This window comes from Elephas maximus, chromosome 18 (assembly GCF_024166365.1).
Source record: "Elephas maximus indicus isolate mEleMax1 chromosome 18, mEleMax1 primary haplotype, whole genome shotgun sequence".
Lineage (NCBI taxonomy): Eukaryota > Metazoa > Chordata > Mammalia > Proboscidea > Elephantidae > Elephas > Elephas maximus.
The window spans coordinates 11,512,566-11,532,155 of record NC_064836.1 but is presented as its reverse complement, the minus strand read 5'-3'; the positions used below and the strand labels follow the sequence as shown (position 1 = coordinate 11,532,155).

Sequence of the window (19,590 nt, the reverse complement as noted above, 5' to 3'; positions counted from 1 at the left end):
GATATATTACATTTTGTTCATTCATCAGTTGGTAAACATGTAGATTGTTTCTACTTTTGGGCTATTATAAATAATGCTGCTGCAAACGTTTGTGTACAGGTTTTTGTGGATGTATGTTTTCAGTTCTCTTGGCTATATACCTAGGAGTGGAATTGCTGGTATTGTAACTGTATGTTTAACATTTTGTGGAATGACCAAACAGTTTTCCAAAGTGGCTACACCATTTTACAATCCTTCCAGCAAAGTATGAGTGTTCCAATTTCTCCACATCCTCGCCTACACTTCTTGCTCTCATGACAATCTATATTTTAGGATCGTAAGAGCAATAACCTTGTTTTTTATTTTAGACATTTTAGTGCATGTGAAGTATCTCATTCTGGTTTTGATTTGCATTTCCCTGATGACTAATGATGTTGAGCATCTTTTCATGTGCTTTTTGCCCATTTATGTATCTTCTTTGGAGAAATGTCTACTCAAACCCTTTGCCCATTTTCAAATTAGATTATTTGGCTTTTTATTATTGAGTTTTAACAGTTCTTTAAATATTCTGGATACCAGCCCACTATCAAATACATAATTTGCAAATATTTCTATCGTCCTGTGGGTTGTCTTCACTTTCTTGATATTCTGTGGGTTGTCTTTCTTGATAGTGTCCTTTGAAGCACAGAAGTTTTTAATTTTAATTAAGTCCAGTTTATCTGTTTTTTTTTTTTTTCTCTCTCATTGCTTGTGCTTTTGGTGCCATATCTAAGAAACCGCTGCCTAGTCCAAGGTCATGGCAATTATTTTAGCTCTTACATTTAGGTCCACGATCTATTTTGAGTTAGTTTTTATGTACGGTGTGAGGTAAGGACCCAATTTCATTCTTTTGCATATGGATATCCAGTTGTCCTAGTACCATTCATTGAAAAGACTATTCCTTCTGCTATTAAATTGTCTATGACCCTTCTTAAACTGGTCCTTTCTTAGTCCTATGGTTTCATCTTCTGCCCACCCCACTCCAACTAGCCCTCCATTTCCAACCCCATTAAATAACGTGTGCTTTCTCATATAAGCCAAGTTTTTTCTCCCCTCTGGCTATCCTCTCTGCGTGCTGTTTCTTCTGCTTAAAAATTCTCCCACCCTTCTTCCCACATCACCTGACTACCTTCTCTAATTACTTGGCAGGTCTAGGCTTAGATGTCACATATTTCAAAACTCCTTCCATAAGCCTGCAAGAATGGGTTAGGCACAGAAGCTCTGTGTTCCCAAAGGACCCTATACTTAACCACACATGATGCTTAAAACACACTTGTCTATATCCCCCCACCATAAAACCTCTTCAAGGACAGGGGTTTTTGGCCTGGCACATCATAGGCACTCAATACCTTTCTAATGAATTAACGAATCCCAGAAGTCAAGGAAGGAGACAGTTTCAAGAAGGAACACAATCCTGTGTGTTGCCAAAGAGAGTTGAGAATGAGTCTGGGAAAATGCCATTGGGTTTTGACTATTTTTGTCATCACAAACAGGGAAAAGAGCTTCAGTAGTACTGTGGATGTAGAAGCCAGTGGGGGAGTGTCATAGATTGAATTATGCCCCCCTCCAAAGAATGTGTATATCAATTTGGCTGGGCCATGATTCCCAGTATTATGTGATTGTCCACCATTTTGTTATCTGATGTGTTTTTCCTATATGTTGTAAATCCTGCCTGTTAATGTTAATGAGGGGGGATGGCAGCAGTTGTGTTAGTCAGGCAGGACTCAGTCCACAAGACTGGATTGTGTCTTGAGGCAATCTCTTTTGAGATATAAAAGAGAAGTGAGCAGAGAGACAGGTGGACCTCATACCACCAAGAAAGCAGTGCCAGGAGTAAATCGTGTCCTTTGGACCAGAGGTCCCTGTGCAGAGAATCTCCTAGTCCCAGAGAAGATTGATGAGAAGGCCAACAGAGAGAGAAAGGCTTCCCTTAGAGCTGATGCCCAGAATTTGGACTTTTAGCCTATTTCACTGTGAGGAAATAAGCTTCTCTTTGTTAAAGCCATCCACTTGTGGTATTTCTGTTATAGCAGCACTAGATGACTAAGATGGAGTTAAAAGTGAATTGCTGATGAGAAAGCAAGGCTTTAGTTACAAACTGTTTAGGCCAAGTTTGTTAGTGAGGAAAGGAGGGAACTGGATTGGCACTGTGAAAGAGCTCAAAAGGAAAGAGTTCGTTTTATGGCCATTGGTCCATCTGCTACTTTCCTGAACTTTAGGGCATTTAACTCCTAACGTCAATTCTAGGTGCTCTGCACGATTTTCCTACATCTAGACGTGTACCTGGGATATAGATAGAAAAAAAATGTCCTCAATGTCCTATTACCACATTACTGTTCACCTCTGTCCCTTTGTAAAAATACAGACACACAAGCACCCTGTATTTGTGCTGATTCCAGAATTCCAGGAATCTAAAGTTTCTGGAAATGACTGCGGCCTTTCCCCAAGTTGGGCTAAGCTATGTCTGCCCCAGCAAAAGATATCTTAGGAAAGGTGACTCTCTGAGTATAAAAAGATGGAACAGGTCTCCTAACATCTTGGTGGCACCAAAAGTATGGTGGAGAGTCTTCCCTCTCTGCCCCTCATTCCCTTTTATCTCCCCTATCACACACCTGGAAACCCTGCTGGCGTAGTGGTTAAGTGCTACGGCTGCTAACCAGAGGGTCAGCAGTTTGAATCCACCAGGCGCTCCTTGGAAACTCTATGGGGCAGTTCTGCTCTGCCCTATAAGGTCGCTACGAGTCAGTATCAACTGGACGGCACTGGGTTTGTTTTTTTGGTATCACACACCCAGATAGGCTAGAATGAAATAGCTTTAAGATTTTAATTTTTTCACACTCTTATTGGTTTATCTTCAACTTGTGGCTCCTTCTTTCTCTTTCACTTTTTCCTCCCAGAGGGAGATATGTCTGATCATGAGACCACCAACCTGACTAGCTTTCACCACCAGCCTCACGCAGCTCACGTTGTGCCCCATATTTTTTGGAAATACTTCCTGGTCCAGCTGCCCTTCCAAGAGACGGCCAAGCAAGGTGAAGCTGGTACAGAACTCCGGCATCCACTCAGGGGTGTAGCCCAGCTCTACTTGCCCCTTCTCTAGGGTGTACTCTCCCTCTACCACGGAACCTGTCATCACTTGCACTCTCCTCAGGTTCACTGGATGGCTCAAAAGCACTGTCAAGTGGTTCCCTACACTAACATTATACGTCCAAAAGAATGACTCGTCTAGAGTGTAGGCCTCCCAGGGGAAATGAACATCAAATGCCTTCATATCAGTGAAAACGGTTCCAGGTGGGTTGTCAGGACGATAAGAGTCCTTTTTCTTAACTGTTGAGGTCTTCCAGTTGTCGTCAAAGCTGGGGTGGGAGACCCTGTGGTAGAAGAGGAAAGGCCTGCAGAGGACTGGGTTTTTCTGAAGCAGGAGGGTACGGAAATGAGGAATCAGCCTGTCAAGGGGCTTCTCCCTATAGAAGAGGAGGAGGAAATGGGCGAGGAGTGGGAGGTCCCTGCTGTGAAAGAGCTTGCCAAGGAAGCCCATGTTAGAGAACTCCAGTAGTACCCATGGCTTGGAGTTCATGTTGGTCACCTTCCACTTAATGTGGCTGACAAAGTTGGGGCCACAAAAGACGTTGTCATCTAGTAAGAGGAAGTAATCAGAGAGGTTTGAGGCATAGCTCATGAGGAAGGCATGATCCACATTCTGCTTGGAGTAGAATTCCCCAGAATAGGTGTTGTTCCTGATGCCATCCACAGGGGGGTAGGCATCAGATGGAGCATGGATCAGTAGCAACTGCCCTGCCAAGATCTCTGGGCTGAAGAGGCTTGAAATACGGGCAACAGTTTCTCCGAGCCAGGTGAGGTCAGAATCTGCCAGGTGGATCAGCACTGTGAAGTGTTTCTGCTCAGCTTTAGAGGAAGTACGGAACAGGGAGTCCAGTGTGTACAAGAGGTTGCTTTCCTCCAGTGGTGACACTGAGGAGATCCCCACTGTCAGAAACTCTAGGGAGATGTAAAAGACAGGACAATTGTCAGTATGTGATGGTGGAGATGGTTGTCAACGGAGTTAGGGGTTGGGGTGCTACTTGGAGCTTCTCTCTTCCTTTCTTCCCTCTCCTATTTCCCTTCTGTTCTCTCCTTTGGCAGCAGGCCTGTTTAGGTCCTTGCTACGGCGGCAAAGTGCGGTCCTTAGTCCGGCAGCATCAGCCTCATCTGGAAGCTTATTAGAAATGCAGACTCTCAGACCCCACCTCAGACCTAGGTAATCAGGATCTACATTTTAATAATATCCCCAGGTGATTTGGATGCACGTTAAAGTTTGAGAAGTACTAAGCTAGGTGGTCCCAAGTCTCTGTAGGTCCCTCCAAGCTTGTGAGCCCAGAACTGAGTCGCACATGGTTTAGTGCTCAATAAATATTAGCTATTATACCTATGATTATTTTACCCAGTTAGTCTTCCCAAAGCTCTTCTTTGAAGAGAAAAAGCACTTCTCCTGGAAGTCAGGAGCCCAAGATTCCCCAAGTTCTGCCACTGATTGTGTGATCTTGAGCAAGTCCCTTCACCCCTGATCTTAGTTCTTGATCCATAAAAGCCAGGCAGTTGGACTATGTAACTCTAAGGCCTCTTGTAATCCTGATGTTCTCTAACCCAGTGATTCTGCTTTCCAATAACAACCAACTTCATCTTTTCCCTCCTTCTTAATGCCCCTGATACACAGATGTCTTTGTGGGGAAAAAACTGCCAGATTCAAATATTCCTGGGAACCATCTTACCTTTTCTCCGCCCCCTTTCTTCTTTTCTCTAAGCTACAGTTACCTCTCCATGTCCCTACTTCCCCTAGGGTGCCCACCCCTCTCCTTGGCACTCACTCTTTCTTCTCTGCTGGATCGTTTTCATATATTTGAAGGTGAGTTTCTGCCAGTCTTCTATCGCACTCTGGTCCTTACTGCTACTGTAGCTGGCCACCTGAGGCATTGGGAAAGGCAAAATATGTATCTCCTTTTGTGAAAAGAACCAGATTTGGCGCTAGTGGCTTTTCATGAGCTTTTACAGGGAAGGAGGTGGGCTATACTCTCCCTAGAGCAAGCCAGCAAATTCTCGGGATGCCTGGCCATTGGCCAAAGTATCCAGAGCTCAAGCAGTATTTGCTCTCTTCCTTATTTTAACAAACGTGAAAAAAAAGTTTCTTTATAGACCAGTGGCCCAAGTCCACGCCCCAGCTACCTTTGGAGCTTCCTGCTGTCAGGTAGAGAGGTACAGGAAGAAGGAAAACCCAGGTGCCTTTAAGAATCTGCCTGTCCGTATCACTCCCATTCTGCTACATCCCCAATTCCCAAAATGAGAATAAAAGTGACTACTTGGCCTTTGATAGCCATCACATTCTGGTCATCGTCAGTTTCTCGGGGGTCTTTCAAAATGACGAAAAGCCACAGGACTATGATGCCCGCTGAGGTTACGAAGCAGCGCCTGGTGGAACACCACATGGTGTCTGCATCAGGATGTGGATCCTACAGCAAAAAGTCAACATGTACAGCTGGAGGACTTTCTCCACCCCACACATGCCTATGACTTCCTTTTTGTCCTCTGGTAAGCCTCCCTTCCCCCCAAATATTCTATGCTTCCTCATTGTCATCGTCAACTTATTTCCCAAGCCTGTTGGTCTTTCTCTGAGCTGGGAACCTGTGGAATATAGACTTATTCTCTGCCTAAAGAAGTTAACGTGTCCTGTGGTGACCTTTGCTGTCTTCACTTTTTAGGTATCCATTTGGAGGTCAAACTCTCCAAATGCTTCCCTGACTCAAAATGAGGATCCACTGATGCTCTAAGGATGTGTCAGTTTACCTGACGAAACAGGAGGTCACATTTTTTCCTCCACCACCTTTGAACAAAAATCAAACCATTTATTAAAATAGCTGAATTTGAAATGTTGATAAGTGCTATGCAACTTGGTGCCTTTCTTACTCTTATGTAAAGGATATCCTTAATTTATTCCAATATTTAACCTTATTCATCGACCTTGATTATAACAATTCTGTTAAAGTTGAGTATAAAGTGCTGTCAGGGGTTTTGGGTTATTGGAAATCAGGCTGGTTCAGCGTCAAAAGTGCTTAAATGCTGCTCTCTTCCTCTCCGTGTCTTTAGTGAGAATGTGTTTCTCTGACTCTTTCTAGATTTTTCGGGGGGGAAGGCTTTCATGCGCCTCATCACCCACTCTTGATTCCTTCCCCACAGCACACAAAAGAAATTGTCGGTAATTTCTATGCTCCTGAGGCCATAATATCCTCTCAGCTCCCCCATTTCCATGGATCCCTGCTGGTTTAGTATTTAGTAGAGGACGGCACTGGGAACCGGCTTCTCTTCCTTTCCCACTTAGTTTTTTTTTTTTTCTTTTTTATTGTGGTAAAAATATACACACCAGAACATCTGCCAACGAGACTTCCATGTTTACATTTCCATGACATTGATTACATTGTTCATGTTGCCACTATCCTTTTCCAAAACCTTCCATCACTATGTAGCGGAGATGCAAGCTTATTAACATAAACTCAACGCTCTCCAAACAGAACTCCCTCTTCTCCCCTCCCTCCTACCCCAGGTAACCATGAATAATCTTTGGGTTGTATATATTTGCTTATTTCACGTAAGTAGATCAACAGTATTTGTCCTTTTACCACTGACTTATTTCGCTCAGCGTAATATTTCAAGGTTCATCCTTGTTGGGGTCCCACTTAACTTTTTGATAAGAATTGTCAAAATAAAATATATGGTAAAAGTGTTCTACAGATTAAACTTTTCTTACCTGGTTTCCTTAAGCAAAGGCTTTTCAGTCACATAAGTGGTTTAGATACAAATAACTATGTAAGAGAAATAGACTTCTTTTCACCATAACATAAACACCCAGATACATACACTGAATAAAAAGCCTTTACAATTGCAGTGTAAAGGGTTTCATCACCGAAGGCATAGCTCTGTTCCCCTTTTGCACCTCGTCTGTAGTTTACCAGTCACGTTGGGACAACTGCCCTCATTCAGCCCTCAGAGTTTGACAGGCTTCTGGAAGAAGCAGGAGAGAGAGCAAGAGCAGCTGGGGTGATGAGAATCAGTCATCTAATGAACAAAGAGGGTGAGGCGTGGGAAAGCACACTGTGGCCTTGCCAGCTTTCTGCCTTTGAGCTAAGCTCCCTCTGTGATGTTACTCTTGTGTCCCACCCACCTACTCCCCTATCATCAGAGGCATGCGTGGACAGGACTTGCATGTGATAGGTACAGGCTTAATAACAGGTAGCTAGTTCCTGGGTGGCGAAAATGGTTCAGGCTCAGCTGGTAGCCGGAAGGTTGGCAGTTTGAACCCACCCAGCGGCACTGCAGAAGAAAGGCCTGGCGATCTGCTTCTACAAAGATTAAAACCCACCCAGTGCCATCAAGTCGATTCCAACTTATAGTGACCCTATAGGACAGAGTAGAACTCCCCCGTAGCGTTTCCAAGGAGCGCCTGGTAGGTTCAAACTGCTGACCCTTGGGTCAGCAGCTGTAGCACTTAACCACTATGCCACCAGGGTTTCCCTACAAAGATTACAGCCAAGAAAACCCTATGGAGCTCAATTCTACCCTGTAACACATGGGGTCACTGTGAGTCAGAATCAACTTAACAGCAACAGGTTTGTTTTTTCTTGTTATTCGTCCTAAAGACCAGCATCAGTATCTTTTAAGAGTAAATAGATGCCAAGAACTACCAAACCTCCCACCACTATGTCCTCCACTTCCTTGCATCTCTACTGCATTCTCTCCTTCCTTCCAGTTCTGCTGGCACTTACCTCTGACTCCCATTCCCTCTAACCTTCTCAAGTTCTTCACTCCTGCCATTATCCTCTTTCTCTTCAGCATTGTCCATTTCTCCTCTCTACTGAGCCAAACCCAGCACTATGTAAAACCAAAAAAACCAAACCCACTGCCATTGAGTCGATTCCAACTCATAGCGACCCTGGAGGACAGAGTAGAGCTGCTCTGTAGAGTTTCCAAGGAGCACCTGGTGGATTCGAACTGGCGACCTTTTGGTTAGGAGCCATAGCACTTAACCACTACGCCACCAGAGTATCCACACTATGTAAAGGAACTCTGTTATCTCCCAGTGGCAGAGGGCTGGAGGCAAAAACAAAATCCCTCCCTGAGTTCACGTTCTCTCCAACTTTTGGAATATTCCTCTACAACCCAAATAACAAAACTCCTTGAAAGTGCTGTCTTCATTAATTACCTCCACTTCTTCATTTCATATTCTCTCTCCTTAACCTTTGCAGCTTTTGACACGGTTGACCACTGCCTCCTCCTTGGACCACGTTCTTCCTGACATCACTCTTGCTGCACTGAGATTCCATCTCAGTTTCCTTTCCTGGCTCATCCTCTTCCCAACCTGTAAACATAGGTGTGTCATAGGGCTCTGGCCTTGGCTCTCTTTTCTTCTGTTCCTACACACTCTCCCAGGTAATCTTACCCAGTCCCATGCTTTAAATACTGTCTGCACATACATAGTACTAATTCTCAAACCTTATCTCCAACCCTATCCTGAGCTCCAGATTCCCTGAGTATTCAACATCTGTATAGATGAATATAAGGAATCTCAACTTTGTTCTTGTTAGTTGCGGTCAAGTTGCCCCAATTCATGGTAGCCTTATGTATAACAGAGCAAAATGTTGCCCCGTCCTGTGCCATCTTTACTGTGGTTGGTATGTTTCTGTCCATAACTGTGGCTATTGTATAACTTCCAACTTCAACAGAGCCAAAACAGAACTATAGATTCTTCCTACCTCTCAAATCTTTTTCTCCCCAACTTTCCCTCATTTCAGTAAATAGCACTATTATTCACGCAGTTACTCTAGAAAAATCTAGGAGTCATCTTCTGATGCCTCTCTCTCCTCAAAACTCCCCTTTCAATCCATTTAGTTCTTTTACTGTTTCCTCCAAAATTTATCCAGAATATGACCTCTCCTTACCACCTCTAGAGCTACAACATTAGTCCAAGCCACCGTCATCTCCTGCAAACACCTTCTAATGGGTCTCTCGCCTCCACCCTTGTCCTGCAACCTGTTCTCCACTTGGCAGTCAAAGAGAACTTTTTTAAAAATTGTAAATCAGGTGATATGCCTGCACTGCCTACAATTCTGCAATGGCTTCCACTGCAAGAAAGATGAAATCCAAACTCCTTACACGTCTTGCAAGGCCCTGCCTAAGCTAATCTAGCCCTTGGCCAGCCTCTGTGACTTCATCTCCTTCTCCCTGTCCATCCAGCCTAAGGGACTTTTGTGGGAATCCCTTGAACATACCAAGCCCTTTCTTGACTCAAGCTCTTTGCATATGCTGTTCCTCTTTTTGGAACTCTTCTCTGTAGGCTTTCAAAAAAAACGCCTCCTCCCTAACATTCTAATATGAGCTCAGCCGTTCCCTTTTCCTCTTCAGTTCGCTGTAGCTATCACCACCCCTCTGATTTTTTTTTTTAATTGTGGTAAAGATATATAACAAAACATTTGCCAACTCAACATGTTTTACATGTACAATTCAGTGACAGTGATTATGTCCATCTTATTGTGCAGTCATCACCACCATCCATTTCCAAATGATTCTACCACTAGTAGAAACTCAGTGACCCCTAGGCAATGATTCCCTGTTCCCAGTCCATCTTGCCATTACTCTATCCTACATTCTGTTTTCTCTACCTCAGCATTTATTACTTCCAGAAACTATCTTACTTATTTTGTATGTTTCTCTACCTCTATCCACTAGACGAAAATATAAGCTCCAGATGGCACAGACTTTATTTTAGTCAATGCTACATCCACAGCCCTTCACACAGTACCTGGTGCAGAGAATGTACTCGACAAGGATTTATTAGGTCACTGATTATCAGAGGCTGTGTGATAGTAGTAAGTGGTCACTTATTCATTCCACAAACACTATGCTGGGTGCTGGGGACACAGCAGTGTCGGGGGGCACTGGGCACAAGAGAAGGGCAATACATGGGTAGGAGCTGAGAGCTCAGAATCTGGGCTCAGATGGCCTGGGCTGGAATCTGGTTCTGCTAAACTTATTGGCCATCTGACGTTGGGCAAATAACTTGGCCTCTCTGAACCTCAGTTCCTCACTTATAAAATGAAGACAACGGTGATGGCTCTGAAGAGTTCTCATGAGGATTAAATGAGATCACCCACACAGAAATGCCTGACATATAGCAAGCACTGAGTAAATGTTAGCTCTTTTATTATAAGGAATACTGCCACTTTCAACCCTGGAAACTAGCACTGCCTTCTTTTCCCTCCGATTAGAGAGGTCCATCCTGTGTTCTTAAATCCCTATCCAGATTTTTATCTTTTGGATTCTTACACTGAGGCACAACAATTTGAAAAGCTTTCTGCATCCTGATGTCTGATTCCTCCCTTCTGAGAGCTGTAGAGGAGGCAAAAGGTAGAGGGAGGGGGAAAGTACAAACATTAAAAAGTTCCGACATCACCCAGGTCCCTCACCAACGTTTCAGTTACGGGTGGGCTCTCTGTGACACTGTTCTTGTTGCCTCTGTATGTTCTGGGTGTGGGCTCTGGAATTTGCTGGAAGAGTTCTCCTGTAAGTCTAGAAACATGAAATAGACCCAACAGAGTGGGGATGGGGCAGGAGCTCACCTCCAGTCCAGCATTTCTCCCTGGGCACCTTCTAGCTGGTGCTCCCTTGGCAACCATTGTTCTTTCTGAAAGATGACAAGCTCATCACCCCATTAGCTGCTCCCTCTACAGGCAGTTAGAGAAGGGAGGTGTCTTCATACAGACTACGCTCTGACCACAAGCTCATTTGGTTGGCCCCCAGTGATTTTTAGAAAATTTTATTGAAGATTGAACATTTAAAAATTGGGAGTGCTTACATAAAAACCTAGATTTTTGGCTTCTCTTGAAAAACTGGAACTTCCTGCAGCCCTGCTCTGAGTAGTGACAACCCCCAATAGCTGGACATGCATTCCCACTTCTCCACAGCCCCCATCTGGCTGACTTCACTCATTTACCTGTCTGGTCCCTGTAAGCATTTTTGACCCTGCTCTATGTCCAGTCTTGGAAGGTTCTAAGACTATGCTAAATCCTAGTTTTATACTGGGCACCTGCATGGGATAAGATCCTGCAAAGATGGAACAGAATGGAAACAGCCCAGATGCTCATCAGTGGACAAATGGATAAATGAAATGCGATGTATCCATACAATGGAATATTATTCAGCTATAAAAAGGGACGAAGTACAGATACAAGCTGCAACTTGGGTGAACCTTGAAAACAATATGTTAAGTGAAAGAAGCCAGTCTAAGAAGACCACATCTTATAGGATTCCATTCCTAAGAAATTTCCGAATAGGGAAATCTATGGAGACAGGAAGTAGAATAGTGGTTGCTTGTGCCTGGGGGTAGGGAGTGGGGGGGGGGAGGTGATAGGTAAAGGGTATTAGGGTTACTTCTTGAGGTGATGAAAATGTCCTAAAATTGTGATGGTTGCACGTCTATACTAAATATCATTGAATCGCACACTTTATATGGGTGAATTGAATGTGAATTGTATCTAATAAAGCTATCTTGGAGTCCCTGGGAGGAATCCCTGGGTGGTACAAGGAGCCCTGGTGATGCAATGGTTAAGAGCTCAGCTGCTAAACAGAAGGTTGGCAGTTCCTATCCATAGGCTGCTCCTTGGAAACCCTATGGAGCAGTTCTACTCTGTCCAAAATAGTGTCGCTATGAGTCGGAATGGAGTTGACAGCAACAGGTTTGGTTTTTTGGTTGGGGTGGTACAAATGGTTAACATGCTTGGCTGCTGTCTTAGTTATCTAGTGCTGCTATAATAGAAATACCATAAGCGGATGGCTTTAACAAGGAGAAACTTATTTTCTCGCAGTCTAGGAGGCTACAAATCCAAATTCAGGGTGCCAGCTCCAGGAGAAGGCTTCCTGTCTGTGTCAGTTCTGGGGGAAGATCCTTGACGTCAATCTTCCCCTGGTCTAGGAGCTTCTCAGCACAGGGATCCCAGTCCAAAGGATACACTCCCTTCTTGGTTCTTCATTCTTGGTGGTAGCAGGTCCCTCTCCTCTCTGCTAGATTCTTTTATGTTTAGAAAGAGATTGACTCAAGATATAACCTAATCCTATAAATTGAGTCCTGCCTCATTAACATCACAGAAGTAGGATTTATAACACAGGAAAATCATTTCAGAAGACAAAGTGGTGGACAATCACACAATACTGGGAATCACGGCCTAGCCAAGTTGATACACCTTTTTTGGGGACACAATTCAATCCATAACCAAATGCTAACCAAAAGATGGGCAGTTTGAGTCTACCCAGAGGTGCCTCAGAAGAAAGGCCTGGCAATCTATGCTCAGAAACCAGCCATTGAAGGCCTATAGATTTGAAGGTTTTTGAAATGACAAATGGTTTGTTATCTACATATTTACCACAACTGAAAAAAAAAAAAAAAGAAAACCCTATGGAGCACAGTTCTACTCCTGACACACAAAGGGTTGCCAAGAGTCATAACTGACTTGACAGCAATTGGACTGGGTTAACACTATATCAAAAAAAAAAAAAAGATGGGGCTGAGGCACAATCCATGGGGTTGAAGAACTGGGGCAGGTGTAGGAGTGTTACGGATTGAATTGTGTCCCCCCCAAAATGTGTATCAATTTGGCTAGGCCACGATTCCCAGTATAGTGTGATTGTCCACCATTTTGTCATCTGACGTGATTTTCCTACATGTGTTGATGAGATGGGATTAGCGGCAGTTATGTTAAGGAGGCAGGACTCAATCTACAAGATTGGATTGTGTCTTGAGCCAATCCCTTCTGAGATATGAAAGAGAAAAGAGAGCAGCAAGACAGGGGGACCTCATACTACCGAGATACAAGAGCCAGGAGAATAGCATGTCATTTGGACCTGGGGTCTCTTCTCTGAGAACCTCCTTAGCCAGGGGAAGATTGATGGCAAAGACCTTTCACCAGAGCCAACAGAGAGAAAGCCTTCCTCTGGAGCTGGTGCCCTGGATTTGGACTTGTAGCCTCCTAGACTGTGAAAGAAAAAATCTCTTTGTTAAAGCCATCCACTTGTGATATTTCTGTTGTAGCAACACTAGATAGCTAAGACAAGGGGGAAACAAGTAGAAAAAGTTGCAGACAAATAAATAATAAGCAATGAAAACAAAACAAAGAGATAAGAGATAACTACTGATTTTGTATATGAAGTACACAGTGTCCTGAGGGACCTACAAGTTTATGTGTGGGGAGAAGGACGGTGGCTGAAATTCAAGGCTAGATGGGTATGAGTAGCGAAAGCTCACTACTTCGTTGGTCTGTATCTTCCTGAAAGCTACCCAAGCAGCACGTAAAGCTAACCTCAAAGCAGTATTTTTCAAACCAAGGGTCACAATCCATTAATGGGTAACAAACTGATCTTAATGTGTCTCAACCAGCGTATAAGTGCATCACCGTATCAAGGTAAGTATAGTTTGGTGAAACTTTTTCTGCTATGTAAACGAAAGTATTATAGATCACAGTCCAAGGAGTCTGAAGTCACAGTGACCTAGAGGGGAGAGAACGGATCGATTTTGGCAGGTTAAGGAAAAGCAGGCAGTGAGATTTGAGATGAGGCTTCTGTCTCTTCTTTCCTCAGCTTTAGGGAAGCCAGCTTGGTGTTTGGGGATCAAAGGTGCTAGGATCAAGATTCCAGTCCTAACCCTGCTATTATTAATGTGTGACTTTGGCTAATTAACCTTTCTGAGCCTCAGTTTCTCCACGTGAAAAACGATGACAATAATTTCTTCCTATTTTATAGGGTTGATGTGTCCAATAGACTATGAATTACTCCTGGCCGGTGACCCTGTCTTATTTATGTTAGTACAGTATTTCTAGTCAATCACATATCTCCACCACCCACTCCTGCCTCCCTGAGGGGAGAGAAGAAAGAGAATCAGCATTTAGCATTTAGTGTGTCAGACTCTGTGCTAGAGATGTGATGTGATTTGATTGAACACAGTGAATTTCAAATGGGCAGTGGTGCTCTGTAAAGCTCTGACAGCGTTGCAGCCCTTTTCATCCTATTGGAAGACTTTCATCCCTGATACAGAAAATTCCAAACATTCCAGCTATCCAAGGCCATGGAGCAAGCTGAGAGAGGCCACTCAATCCAGAGACCTGAGTTAGAGGGGGTGGGTTTCCCTCTCTGCCTCTCAGCTTCTCTCAGCAGCACAAACTGCTCCTTGGGAGTCCAGAGCTTCTAAAGTGGCCCAACCAGAACGGGAGGAAACACACCCTGAAGCCCTGGTGTGGGCAACTCTGCTCCTCCCCACCCCCGTGGTAAGGGCTGGCAGCACCATGGGAATGTCCCACTTGCCGGTGCCTGTTGGAGGCTCCCTGGCGAGGGGGTCCAGACAAGGGTCTAGCCCTCTGGGCCCCACACCCAGGTAAACCAAAACTCAGAACTCTACGAGTGCAGTTACCCTCGGCTGAAGTCAGCAAGAAAGGGATTCCAGGGCTGGAGAGGAAGAGGAGATGGGGAGGAGGAAGAAGTATTTCGTTACCAGGTGCCTCCCTAGGGCTTGGACCCAGCTCCCCAAGGACAGAAGCCCAGGGATGAGACACTTGCTATGGTGTGGGCTGATCCCCAAGGACAGCCCTCACAGCTGGGGCAGGGCAAAGCAGGGAGCACAAAAGCCCCAGACAAGTAACCAGTGAGCAGAAGATGACAGCATAGGAAAGGAGGAGGGGTTGCTGGCTCCAGGGAAGTGAGCAGGGCAACGGGGTGGGAGTGGGGGTGAGGAGGACAGGGTTTTATCTTAGTTGTGGTGCCCACTCACTGCGTGGGCTCCCCCAACACCTCACTTCCGATCTGTTTTGAGATTCTTTCCTGCTTCATCTGGATAGCCAGATTCTTCTCGTTGTCGTGCCCAAAGCTCCGTCCTCAGCCAGTCTGAGCCACAGAAACTCAAGGCCATTTCCCCACCCCTTCAAAAAATATTTGTGGAGCGTCTGCCACGTGCCTAGCGCCAGGGATGGAGGCATTACTGCTTCCCTCCAGCGGCTTTCAGTCTGGTGAAAGAGATTTGTGTAGGGGGAGAGGGCAGGGACACCGGCGGAAATAAGACAAATACCGAGTTATAAGTGCAGTAAAATAGTGGTAGTACACAAAATGAATAAAACGAGAAGGCCAAAAAGGCTGCATGCAGCTCATCTTGAGATACCAAGGGTTTGTAAGTTTCCACAGGGAACATCTGACAGGAAACATTCCAGGGCACCAGAGGTTGTAGGAAGAGATGGCATTGAAACGGGAAGACAAGGAACAGAGTTGGTTTGTGAAAAGGCCGAGGACAAGCCCGTAAAGTGGGAAAACTTAAGGCAAAGGAAAAAGACGAAGGATCAACAGGGCTTAGAAAGGTGGTGTGGTGTTTGGTGTGGTGTTAGAAGACACTCAGCACGAGGAAGGTCCAGAGGCTGGAGGTCAGGGAGGAAGGGAGGCGCACAGCTGACACCCAAAGCCCTTTTAGGTCGTCGGTTGCAGCGGCGTTGACGGAGGGGGTGGGGAGCGGGCCCTACACGTGCGCTACGTGCTGCACGGGCCGCCGGGGAGCCGGGCCTGCCCCCTCCCGGCGCCCAGCCCCCCCTCCCGGGGCCCAGCCCCCCCTCCCGGGGCCCAGCCCCCCTCCCGGGGCCCAGCCCCCCCTCCCGGCGCCCAGCCCCCCCTCCCGGGGCCCAGGCCCCCGACTCCCGGCAGTGCGCGGGGTACTGGGGAGGCAGTCGCTGCCCGAGTTCGGAGCCCCGGAGCGTGGCCCTCCCACCTCAGCGGGCCGAAGGAGCGCGTGGAGTGCCTCATCACCAGACGGGCGAATCTAGGGGCGAAGGCTGTAGATCTGGGGCTGCTGGTCCGGGGTGGGGCCGGGCAGGTTTGAGGCGTGAAGTTCGGGGGCTGAGCGGGCCGGGTTAGGACGGAAACCCCCAGGTCCAGGGGAACGTGCCAAGGGATCCGGGGCTGCAGAAATGGGGGTGGTTTGGGGGACGGAGGCCCGGGTGAGGGCGGAGTGTTGTCCAAGAGTAAGGAGGGGGTTCCTGGAGACGTGGCAGTCTGAGCGGGCTTTGGTTCCGCTTCGGCCGCCTGCGCTCCAACCCCGCTTTCCCCCGGGAACTTGAACCTGACCCCGCCCAGGCCTCGCTCCCAGCCCTCTGGGCGCTCCGGCCCGGGCACCTCCAAGCAGGGGTTGCCCAGGTCCAGCCTCTGGGGCTTCCAACCGGCCCCGAACGAGACAATGCGGCCCGGGCCCCGCCCCCGGAGGCTGACGCGGCCCGGGCGGCGGCCAATCACCGCCTGCGACTCGGCTCTTTAAAAAAAGAAGAGCCGGCCGCGGTGTGGCTGTCAGCTGGAGAGGGATCCCTCCGCCCATGTAAACACACATCATAAAGGGCAAGGGAAGCGTCTTTTGCGGGGCGGGCGGGCGTCGACTGCCCCGAGAGCCCCTCGGTCCCCAGGTTCTCCTCACTATCCTGGCAACCGGCCCCCTTCCTCAACGTCGTATCAGGCCCGTCGGGAACCAAACAGCTGCTGCCTGGTCTGGGAGCAACAGTATCTCATCACTTAGGGTCACTACCGGAAATGGAGGAAGCGAGGCTGGGAGACCTTGGGAGTTGGGAACGTGAGGGAGTCCTACGACACGGATGAGAACTGGGAAGGATTTTTTTAAGCCTGATCTTCTTGTGCAACTCAATTAAATAATAGTCATAATTCATATTTGTCTAGATTTTCTCAAAGTTATATCTACCAGGCTTGTAGGACGCGAACGTTTAAGGGTGAAGATAGTCTTCACGCTCTCCCAAGAGGGAGCACATGACAGGAAATCAACTTCATCAAGACCCTCAAAAGCACAGGGCGCCTTCAGCGAAGAGCAACGAGGATGATTTTTTTCTCCAAAACTTCATTATGGAAAAGTTTCACACGTTCAGCAAGATTAAAAGAAGTTTGCAGCAAATTTCTCTATATCCACTACTTAATTCTACCCTTAACATTTTACTCTGACTTGCTAATCATGTCTTTCTTACACTGATGATTTTGTTTTCCCTTGACAGGATGCCAGCTGTCCTTTGGCTTCAGTCTTCATTGCAGTGGGGAGCAGAAAAATGGTTACCCAGATCTCAAAACTCTAGAGCTGAGAAAAGGATTCTCTCCTTGGAGGACCTCTCTGAAGTCTTTCCGGGGCCAGGTACCTTCAGGAAGAGTTTATTGAGGAGGAGGCTTAAAAACAGAAAAAGAAAAAAAGAAGAATCCTTAAGGATAAGAGACTTCTTTCCTCTAGGTGAATTAGAAAGCAGACCAAGAGCACCACTGACTCTTCCTAAGGAGGCCCTGGCAAACAGTCCTTTCATGGGTTTAGCTGCTTTTGTCTTTTTAATGTTGAAGTTATTTTTGAGCTTCCTTTCTCCTCTTTTCCTGGGCTGGGCATACCCAAAATCAAGTGCCTCAAAAGTGTTCATACCTCTTACTCAGCCTCTCTGTGCTCTGCAAAATGGGGATGACAGTAGGCTGTACCTCATAGGATTACTGTGAAGAAATAGTGACATGAAATTGCCCTCCAGCCCTCCCATCTTCCCACTAATCGAGGGTGTTGCTATTGAGTCAGCTCTGACTCCTGGTGACCTTACGTATAAAACCAAAAACCCCAAACCTGTTGCTGTTGAGTCGATTCCGACGCATAGCTCCCTATAGGACAGAGTAGAATTGCCCCATGGGGTTTCCAAAGCTGTACTCTTTACAGAATCAGACTGCCACATCTTTCTTCAGCAGAGTGGCTGGTAGGTTTGAACTGCTGACCTTTCGGTTAGCAGCCGAGAGCTTAACCGCCGTGCCACCAAGGCTCACCTTATATATAACAAAACTTAATTGTTGCCTGGTCCTGCACCATCTTTATGACTGTTGGTATGTTTAAGTCCATTGTTGCGGCTATTGTGTCCATCCATTAAGTGTTTTCCTAGTTTTTGCTGATCCTCTACTTTATCAACAATGATGTCCTTTTCTAGGATTCGTCTTTCCTGATGGTACGTCCAAAGTAAGCAAGCCAAAGTCTTACCATCCTTCACTTCTAAGGAGCATTCTGGTTGTATTTGTTCAAAGACTGGTTTGTCTTTTCTTCTGGCAGTCCACGGTGTATTCAATCTAACACCACAGTTCTAATGCATCAATTCTTGGGTCTTCCTTATTCATCGTCCAGCTTTCGCATGCATACGAGGCAATTGAAAAGGCCATGGATTGGGTCATCAAAGTGAAATCTTTGCCTTTAAAACTTTGAAGAGGTCTTTTGCAGCAGATTTGCCCATGCAGTATGTTGTTTATTGACTGCTGCTTCCATGGACATTGATTGTTGATCCAAGTAGTATGAGACAACTTCAATATTTTTCTCCACTTATGATGATGATGTTAACCAGTCCAGTTGTGAGGATTTTCATTTTCTTTATGTTCAAGCATAATGAATACTGAAGGCTCTAACCTTCATCAGTAAATGCTTCAAGTTGTTTTCACTTTCGGCAAGCAAGGTTGTGTCATCTGCATAGCTAGGTTGCTAATGAGTCTTTCCCCGATCCTGATGCCATGTTCTTCTTCTCACAGTCCAGCTTCACTGATTATTTGTTCAGCATACAGATTGAGTAAGGTGACAAGATACAACCCTGCTGCGCACCTTTTCTGATTCGGACCCAGGGTACGCCACATTAACTAGACTGCACAAGGTGATCAGGCAAAACAAAGCCCTAACATTTATGTTTTCTGAGTCTCCCTCAGGACCTGTGTACTGTCGCTGCCGCTGGTTTGAGGGCTCTCCCCTTCAGATTTATACTCTTCAGCCTGTTGGACATCTGCAGCTGTGTGTATCAGAGAAAACCTCAAACTCAAGATGTCCAAAAGCGAGTACATTATCCTCCTCTCCGGGCTGACTTCTCCTCTTTTATGTAATCTTTAGGTGGCTATTCTGGCAATGCCAACAGGCTAGCATCCACTCAGGCGCCTACTCCAGACTCTTGAATCATCCTTGATACCTCATTGCCCCTTTCCAGTCTATCACGACATTCTCTTTTATCCGTTCCTTCTAGTTAGTAGCACCACTGCCTTAATTTAGGCCCCATAATTTCTCCTCAAAATCCAATCCAATCTCTCAAATCCAATCTTATCGTATAGCTTGTGGACCGATGTTTTCCCCACAGCACCCGCACCTCCCAATACAGACTCTCATCACTTACTAGCCGTGTGAATTTGGGAAAATTACTTAATCTACCTGTGCCTCCGTTTCCTTATTTGTAAAATGGACTGTTGTGTGGATTAAATGATTAATCATGCAAAAACGCTTAGAAAAGTTCTTACCATATGAAAGTGCTCAAAAGAGTTAGCTATTCTTATTGTTATCATTACTATTGTTTTCTCAGGTCCACGCAGTTCTTCTTTTCAGGCTGTTCCTAGAAAGGAAAATCCCTCTCCTTTTCCCGGTACTCTTTATGTCCCTGGGTTTTACGGTTTGTTTCTCTCGTGGCATCTACCACAGTG

At 45.9% G+C, this 19,590-nt stretch overlaps 1 protein-coding gene across 1 annotated transcript; it reads right to left on the bottom strand.

Moving 5' to 3' along the window:
- Window positions 1-239: 239 nt before the first annotated feature.
- On the bottom strand, window positions 240-18,966 carry LOC126061713 (alpha-1,3-mannosyl-glycoprotein 4-beta-N-acetylglucosaminyltransferase-like protein MGAT4E). Its single transcript, XM_049858467.1, has 6 exons — window positions 18,846-18,966; window positions 17,189-17,267; window positions 15,851-16,387; window positions 5,373-5,481; window positions 4,884-4,980; window positions 240-4,017 (listed from the first exon to the last, which is right to left on the bottom strand). Exons 1-6 carry the CDS (start codon window positions 18,964-18,966, stop codon window positions 2,873-2,875), a joined length of 2,088 nt encoding a protein of 695 aa, XP_049714424.1. The 3' UTR covers window positions 240-2,872.
- Between the last annotated feature and the right edge of the window lie 624 nt (window positions 18,967-19,590).